The sequence below is a fragment of the Drosophila teissieri genome, chromosome X (assembly GCF_016746235.2).
Source record: "Drosophila teissieri strain GT53w chromosome X, Prin_Dtei_1.1, whole genome shotgun sequence".
Lineage (NCBI taxonomy): Eukaryota > Metazoa > Arthropoda > Insecta > Diptera > Drosophilidae > Drosophila > Drosophila teissieri.
The window spans coordinates 12,882,642-12,891,721 of record NC_053034.1 but is presented as its reverse complement, the minus strand read 5'-3'; the positions used below and the strand labels follow the sequence as shown (position 1 = coordinate 12,891,721).

General features: G+C 51.7%; 1 protein-coding gene across 2 annotated transcripts in view; it reads right to left on the bottom strand.

The window, feature by feature from the left end:
- Window positions 1–17: 17 nt before the first annotated feature.
- LOC122624477 (adenylate cyclase type 9) overlaps window positions 18–9,080 on the bottom strand; it is a 44,129-nt gene continuing 35,066 nt past the window's right edge. For both annotated transcript variants that reach the window (XM_043804029.1, XM_043804030.1), the window contains 4 exons: window positions 8,744–9,021; window positions 5,703–6,902; window positions 5,523–5,623; window positions 18–5,461 (listed from right to left, as the gene is read on the bottom strand). In XM_043804029.1, the coding sequence (XP_043659964.1) occupies window positions 1,911–5,461; window positions 5,523–5,623; window positions 5,703–6,902; window positions 8,744–9,021 (5,130 nt within the window). In that variant the 3' untranslated portion in view covers window positions 18–1,910. The remainder of the gene's footprint in view (window positions 5,462–5,522; window positions 5,624–5,702; window positions 6,903–8,743; window positions 9,022–9,080) is intronic.

Genomic DNA, 9,080 nt, shown 5'->3' with positions numbered 1-9,080 from the left:
TACAATATAAGACTGCTGCCTTGGTTTATTTTTATTTCTACACATCTCGCTTAGTAGGTTTGCCTATAACATTTCGATAAACTCTTTGAAATCGTTTGCTAAAACACACGTAGGACACACGTAGGATCCATTTACATTTGGTTATGGCCATGGATGGCTGCTGTTTGTATCTCAGCGTTAACAACATTTAAACATTTCTACACATCGTAAACAGGACTGACTGCTAGACTTCTCATAAATATCATTCGCTCTTTGAGTTCAATTGTTTTTTTTCTTCAGTTTCGTTTTCGTTTTTGTTTTATAAAAATATACAATTATAAATATAAATATTCATATATATATGTTGTATATATATGTATATCATGTAGTATGTACACTTAGAGGTTTCAAAAAGACAAGAAAAAAATGTACGTCTTTTTAGTTTTTTTTCGTTCAATAAATTAGTAGAAAATACTTGTTTTGTTAATATAAAAATACAATAGGGTCCATAGGTTTCGATACACATACACGTTTACATTGCAATATATTTTCACTGATTTTAGTTTTTTTTGTTTTATTTGAATTTTGTCTTATTCTTTTGTGGCGGAAATAGAGTTTTGCTTAAGTGTACCATTAGAAACTGGCAATTGCATTGCATTGCATTGCACAAAAGGTGTGTTTGTATACAAAACTTATACAAAAGGCTAAAAAATTATTTTTTCCGGCATCTTGGGGGTTGGTGTGTGTGTGTGCGTGTGTGTGTGTGTGCGTGTGTGTGAGTGAGGTGAAAGCTTTTTTTGGTGGGTGAGTGCGTGTCTTTGTGTGTGTATGGCAAGCATTTTGGTGCATACTTTTCGGTCGTTTGCTGGGCTACATTTGATGTAAAAGCTGCATGTCATAACTACATATGTAGATCGTTAAATATAACCATTTTACAACCAAAAAATTAAAAAAAAAAATTAACTACACTGGGAAACCAATTTCCACCCCATTTACTGTAATAGCTATAATCGGACGACACAATGATCAAGACATTTGGTTATGATTCTTCGAAATCAGACATAAGCCCCTGCAGACCAAAAAAAAACCCGCTTATATGGCAAAACAGACCTTCGTCTGCGAGACACAATCAGCAATCATTTAACTTTAGCTAAATACATTTATATACACTCACTGATCAACATTGAACAACAGCCAATACATACAGGTAATATCCATTCGTTGGCTCAAAAAAAATTGTTATTTAGTTACTTATATGCATATGCATATGCATATAGTGGGTTAACTCTATGGTACATTGAATCTACATACATACAATCCACATCTATATTTCGCTACTACCATTTAAAGCCACGTATTTCCATTAGTTTAATTAAGTTTAGTTACAACTATTTGAAAAAAAAAAACAGTGGTAGAATGGAAAGAAAGCATTTCGTTTGGTTGTGCAGATGAGTCAACTGGCTAGTACACTTAAATACACACATATTTCGTATATGCCGAATATTTGATGGTCTGCTTTTGGTTGGATTTGGAATACCCCAAAAAAACGCAGTTATCCACAATCAATCGTTGGATCATTCAACCAATCAATCACTAGCAACTTTAACCCGATTCTATCGTTCCTAACGTTTCTATCTATTCATATTCATTTATATCACAAAAAACACGGTTGCTTTTTTTCATTTTCAACCCCCATCCCCCTGGGAAATCCCTCGCCCCGCCCCGCGTCGCGCCGCCCCTCTGATTTAGTATCCTCTGGATCCGGTTTGGTTTTCTGGCCCCAGCTCCATACTCTTAGCCACTTGTGGTTGTTGGATGGTCTGGTTGTCTGGTTGTCTGGGAAACTTGCTGCCCCACCGTTAGAGTCATTAAATGCAATTTTGAAACCATTTTTCAAGTGCCTTGCTACCCTGCCCCCTGCCACAGTTTTCCTAAGTTTCCACTGGCATTGAGTTGTTGTTGGCCGTTGTTGTTGCGGTGCTGGTGCCAATGTCGTTGTTGTTGTTGCTGCTGTTATGGTTGTTGTTGTTGGCGAGGGTAATGGCGTGCGTGTGGGTGTGGCTGGTGGTTGTGGCGGAGGCGGAGGCGGTGGGAGCCAAGTGGCTGCCACCATTCGCCTGCAGCGATTCCTGCGACTTGAAGAGCGTGGTGGTCTCACTGGAGTGCAAGTCATCCTCCTCCTCCTCCTCGTCATCGTCCTCCTCCTGCTGCTCGTCCTGCACCACATCCTCATCACGCTCCTCGTACTCCTTCTTCTTGGTCGCCAACTGCTCCACCTTATCGGCTTCATCATCATCCAGTGGATTATCTCGTCGTGCCGTGTAGAGGAACACCTCCATGTGATCCTTGCCCTTTACATAGACACTGCCACGTGGCTCGAACTCATAGCGATTGGTGAGGAAGGGCAGGCAATCCTTGCCCACCTGGATGCGATTCGGCAGCCCGGTGGAGTCCATTCTGGAGGCCACATTGACAGCATCGCCCCAAATATCGTAGTACAGCTTGCTAGTACCGATCACACCCGCCGTCACATCGCCAATGTTCATGCCAATCCGCAGGATGAGGTTGAACTCCAACAGATCCTTGTTGAACGCATCCACCACCTCCTGCATGGCGATCGAGAACTCCATCAGGGTGTGAATATGCTCGTTGCCCGTTCCCCGATGTGATGGATCCAATCCACTGGCCGCCATGAAGGTTGACCCAATTGTCTTGATCTTCTCCACAGCTCGGAATTCCGGACGCGAGAGCAGCTCATCAAAGTCGCCAATCAGTTCGTTGAGCACTCGCAGGAACTCCTTGCCACCCAGATAGCTCTCGTCGTACATCTCATTGAAGTTCACGATCGAGGCAAAGATGATGGCTATGTTGTGATGGTTCTCCGAGTACTTGGCCGTGTTCTTCAAATGCTCGGCCACGTGCTTGGGTATAATGTTGTGGAGCAGCATGTCCGCCTGGTTCTTCATGTTCTGCACCCGGACCTTATCCTGGTTGGCCACCGCATTGCCGTAGAAGGTCAGGCGGTAGCCAATCTCGAATTCGCGATTCAGGAACCAGACCAACACCAGGATGAGCAGCAGATCCAGATAGATTTCCACATGATAGTCCTGGAACCACTTGATCTCCTGGATGAAGTTCGACGCCTCCTGATCCTGCTGCTGGTCACTCCGATTGTGACTGTAGACCATCAACTGGGACACTGCAATGCCAATGAAGCAGAGTGCTGCCAAAAAGGCCAGCACATTCCGCACCCAGCAATTGAGCTGTGTGAAATTGCAGAAGTGCACGATGCACACAAAGATCAGGAATCCATAGTGGTACTCAAACGCCTCCAGTTGCTCCAGGTCCAGGAGCAGGAAGTTGGCGATGATCAGCAGCACGGGCATGGCCATCAGAACGGCCAGGCAAATGTGCCACGGATACCAGCTGGATATGGCCTCGAAAATGCGATCGGCACAGGACTCGAAGTGTGGTGTTCCCCCGGGTCCACCTCCACGCTCCTCACGCTCCAAGTCCTCACTGGTCGTCGACTTGGATCTGAATCGATTGCTGACATTGCTCCCGCTCTGCCGGCGACACATTTGTCTGGTGAACAGGAAGAGGGCGAACACTTGGATGCCCGTGAAGCAGGAGAACAGGGTCACCCACAGCCGGAAGCTCGGCGACACCGTGTTCTGGGTCATCAGGAACAGTGAGACGGAGATGCACAGATAGACCGCAATGCCCACGAATATGTCTATGTAGGTATTATAGCGTGGCGTGGCCAAAGTCGGCGGTCCTTCCGTCTCATTTTCCGCTCCAAAGCGATGGGCCTTCGACCGGAAATCGCGCTCCAACTGCCGTGACTTGAAGTACAGACTGAATTTCCGCAACGGCGGCTTCACCAGATAGCTCCTCTGCGACCTGGCATTATCCCGCACGCAACGGATGAGCTGGAGATCCGATTGCTTGCGCAACTGCTGCAGGCAGGCGGCCAGTGGATCCGCCATTTGCGAGGAGCAGGCGGGCATCAGGAGAGGCGGTGGTGGTTGCACCGCCAGCGGAAGTCCCAGTCCCTGCACCTCGCCCAAATTGGAGATGCTGGACGTGGAGCTGGTGAAGTAACCGGAGACCCTGTGTTGACTAATCGCCGTCTGGTTGAGTGCATAGATTTGCTGCTGGATCGAGGATCTGCGCGAGTTGCTCTTGATGCCGGAATCCTTGCGCGAAGTGGCCGATGGGCAGATGCTCGACTGGCGCGAGTGTGTGGGCGGGAAGATGCCACCACATCCGCCGGAGTTGCCCGGAGCTGGCAAGCAGCAGGGACTCGTGGACGAAGTGCCCGGCTCCAGGCTATTCGGTGTGGGTCTTCCGGTAGCCAAAGTGGAGGCTCGTGGCCGCGGTAGTGGCGATTGCTCCACTGGTGGCGCTGCCTGGGAGGTACCAGCTCTTCCCTCGGTCCCAACTCCTGCTGCTCCCGCTGCTCCTCCTGCTCCGTTCACCCCTCCCGTTGACTGGCGGCCACATTGCGATCTATAGCTGCCCGAACGACCGAATGGCGATATGTCGCTCCTTGACTGGCTGATGTAGGATCGCACATCGATGATGTCGTCGTACATGGAGAACTGACCAGGGGAGCAGCATCCCCCGCCTCCACTGACGGCCGCCTCCGGCGATCGGAGCACGCTGCTGGCCAGTGCCGTGGATGTAGCTGCATGATGGAGCACCGGACGAGCGGCCGGGATGTCCAGGGTCTGGGTGCGATGGTTGGACTCTACCAAAACGGGCAGCTGCTGATAGCCACAGCCGTTGCCATTCTGCATCTGGTTGTCCATGAATGCCAACGTCTCCTCGGGATTCAGTTGGTTCTGATGGTGCAGCTCCTCCTTCTCCCGCTCCCGCTCTCTCTCCCTTTCCTTCTCCAGATGAGCGGCGGATGAGATGCTGCCGCAGCTGCTTCTGTTGGTTAAATCCTCGAATCGCTTGAGAAATCGTGGAATTTTCCACACCTTTAGCTTGATCTTCGAACGCGTTTCCGTCGCTGGAGGATTTGCCGGTGGTGGCAACGGTGGACTGACTGGCGGCTGTTCATCAGAGTCCAGGCTGCCGGGCAGCGACTTGGTGGTGATGATGATCTTGGGGCGCTCCCGTACCACAATCACCGGAGGAACGCCCGCGGCCGCCGGATGGATAATGCCACGTTCCACATCGCGGTCGCGGTTCTGCGATTTCTTGCGCATCTTCATGCTCAGCGAGGTGAGACGCGGTCGCATGGAGAGCACCGGCGAGGGATTCAGCGAGCTGGACAGCTGACCCACCGGCGAGGCGGGTGGAACGTTCGGCTGCACCACCGACACGTTGGTGGCACTCTGCGAAAGGGAGGCGCCATGGGCGCCGGGCAAGAGCAGGGAGCTGCCAGTGGCATTCGCCGGCATGCTGGGACTCAGGCTGTTGGTGCGTGTGAAGTCGCGTCGTCTTCCCACCACGAAGTACGTGCGATGACCTGCGGGATAAACAAGCTTTAGGGGATTGCCACGAGGAATTATATGCAAGGGCACACTCACCAAACACCTCCTCGCCCTCCTCCAGATAGTAGGCATCGCCCAGAAAGCTGGATGTCTCCTGCGAGATGTGCACCTGCTCCGGTTTTCCCGAGGATTCCATTCTGGAGCAGGGAGTAGGGATAAAGCAGAGGTTAGGCAACTGTAATGCTTGGCAGTGATGTAGTAGCCATGATAACTTACTTGTTGGCCAGGCTGACGTCGTTGCTCCACACATCGAACTTCACCCGCCGCGTGCCGACGATGCCGCAGAGAACGGTGCCCGTGTGGACGCCCACTCGCATCTTGACGCCCTCGTGGCGCTGGGCGTCGAAGCAGCGCATGGCATCGATCATGCCCAGACCCATTTCCACGCAGCAAATGGCATGATCCGCCCGTGGCTCTGGACAACCGGACACGCAGTAGTAGCAGTCGCCCAGCGTGGAGATCTTCTCGCAGCCACTCAGCGAGCAGAGGTCGTCGAAACGCTCGAAGAGATCGTTGAGTATCTCCACCAGCTGTTCGGCTGTCTTCGTGGAGGACATGCGGGTGAAGCCGACGATGTCCGCGAACAGGATGCTTACGTTCTCCATGCTGTGCATGTGAAAGGGTCGGAACAGGGACTTCACATCGTTGGAGGCACGTGGTCGCATGTAGTGCGATTCCGGTGGCAATCCACTGGCATCCAGACCCGACGGGCCACCCTCATTGAGCAGCATATCGGCCACTTTCGGCGGCATCACCGAGTGTATCATCTTCTCCTTCAGCTGCTTCTCCATCTCCAATTGGCGACGCACGAGGAGATTCTGACCCACCTTCATGAAGGTGCCGCGCATGCGCACCAGATTCATGATCAGCACATGCACGCCCACCAAATGCACACTCAGGTGGGCCATGATCCGCAGGATGAGTATCCTATTGCTGGGATCTCCGTTCGCCTCCACTCCCGATCCTCCCGATCCTGCTGCTTCTCCTGCTCCTCCGTGCATGGGTCCGCCATGAATGGCACTGCATCCGATGACCATGTGCGAGACCATCTCGAAGGCAATCGAATAGCTGATCGCAGTGCTGGCGCCCAGCCACAAGGGCATGGGCAACGCCGTGTAGATCAGCAGGACGATCTCCAGGCAGATGGCGAAGTGGCCCAGCGGACTGAACGCCCTGCCCGTGTAGGTGAGGAAGGCCAAGGAGGCGCCGCAGAGGAGCAGCGCGGTCACCGCCGAGGTCACCGTTCGGTGCTCCCTGTACAGGTCCCAGTGGGTGAAGCACAACGCCATGATGGTGACCAGCGAGAGCATCGAGAAGGAGCTGGAGATGGGGCGCCAGAAGTCCTCCGATCCGCCATCCACCACGAAGTACAGGCACCACATCAGCGAGCAGAGCAGGATGTACGAGAGGGTGAACCTGGAAACAGAAGAATAACCATTAGGAACGAGCTTCCAGCAGCTTCCAGAAGATGGTAACCAAATTGGATATCAAAGCTTTGCACTTTGAAGATTAATGGGTGAAGTGCAGTGCAATATGCCCCAGAAGCCAAGGACTTGACCCAACTGGGTGAGGTGGTGATGGCAAACACTCTGAGATTCTTAGCATCCCATCGCTCATCCCATTCCATTCAACTTTCGCTCGCAGGCAGTGCCATTCATCCTAATTAACGCCAACTGCAGCGAAGAAAGGCGGCTGAGAACTGGAGCGGTAAGCGGAGAAAGCCGCTTACTCGGCTTACTTGCCAAGCTGTCACCATGGGAACCTTTGCCAGTGGAACTGCATTCATCGCCCACTTTGTTCCGCTCCAGGGAGCAGAGGTCATTGCGGAACTAAACGGGTAATGCTGCCCAGATGACGGCCACCACCTGCCCACTAATCTGCGGCCATTGTTGATGGCTTAGCCAGCTGTTGGGACCAGGAGCTGTCGCCATTGTTTCGCGTAACTTTGGTTCGTAGCACCCTTGGTTTCCATCAAAAGTTGCCCAAGTGAAAAAGTGTCAGGAGCAGAGCACTGCGCTTTCCATCTTGGAAAATTCAAGTTTCGGACTTTAAACTTTTCAAGGGTTACATACCAAAAGATGGTGCAGATGGATGGACTTTTCAAGTCGCAGGTCTTAGTAAATGAAGTAGTGCAATTGGCAAATTCCAGGAATCACAGGTGATTCGATTGCAAGCATAAAAGTTAATGTGCCACCAGATTTTTTTGAAAGTTAGCTTTACCTCTAAGCAAACTTAATATATTTGGTTTCAAAATGCCCAAGCTGACAGTACTGGCAACCGAATCGATTGGTTGTTTGCCTTTTTCTGGTTCCGCACGCGAAACTGCTGCAATTGGCCGCCAAATGGCCCGAAATGGCATTGACCTGCAACTAACCCCATGCCGCATGCCCCTTAACCCATTCCTCTTACCCTCTTACCCCTTAACCCTTTTCCGCGGACGCGCCACAAACTTTGGGTGGGCACACGCCAACGGAGCATTTATGGCGGCAATTTTGCCATCCTGCGCAGTTCCCCCCACTAATTTCCCCATGACTTCGGACCTCGGACTCCCGACTCTTGCTCCCCCAGTTGCCCTGATCCCGCCCAGAAACCCATGTTCTTTGGCGTCGTGTTGATTGCATGCAGGTCCGTATGTCGGACTCCCCTGCGATTCCATGGAACCGCACACCTGCAAGGGGCTAGCGAAAAAGGGTCTATCCAGGTGGAAGGCAGTCGTTGGGGTCTTTGGGTTAAACGGAATCTCCGCCAGGTGTCAGCGAACCTGTGACTTTTAAATACATAATTGGTTGTGGCAAACTGCTCGTGGAACGTGTACTCGTACTCGTATGGCAGTAGAGCTGATATAGACACATCAATACATATTCATATTCAAACGAAGCGATATTTAAACTCGTTCAAATCGGGGAGAATAATTGGCGTTGTAAAAGCTTAAAACTGCCTGTATTCCCTTGGTAGAGTTGGCCTATTTGTTCTTTTGATTGCGCTGGCTGACAGCTCGATTTGCATAGTTGAGTACTTGAGTGAGTTGGGTGGGAGCCACGTTGATGGACGGGTTGACCCACTGGCCCCACTGGCTACACTGGCTCCACTGGCTACACTAGCTCCACTGGCTACACTGGCTACACTAGCTCCACTGGCTACACTGGCCCCACTGGCCCCACTGGCTACACTGGCTCCACTTGGATCTAGTTCTGTTTTCCATGCCACCCTTCTATGATTTGAATTACAAGAGCTGGGGGAATTTGAAACACACGCACCTGTACCGCATCCGGACGTGTGGAAAGACGCTGGCCTGGTACTGCTCCTCGAGGACCGGGGAGTCGAACTTGGGGTCCAGCCAGGACTTGGCCGCCGCCCGCTCGAAGGCCACTGGGAGCATCACGCTGCAGCAGGAGTGCCGCCGGCCAGTCTGGCTCAGGTAGGTCTGGATGTGGGGCGCCAAGGCGATCTGGATGTCATCGGTGGAGTTCGCCCGGCTATCGTTGACCAGAACGCCCGGCGGCATCGCCCTGGAGCTCACCGACTGTCGGCGCGACTGCAAGCATAAGATCGAAAAATATATCCAGTTAGAAGGGAGAATCATTTGAAAATTTT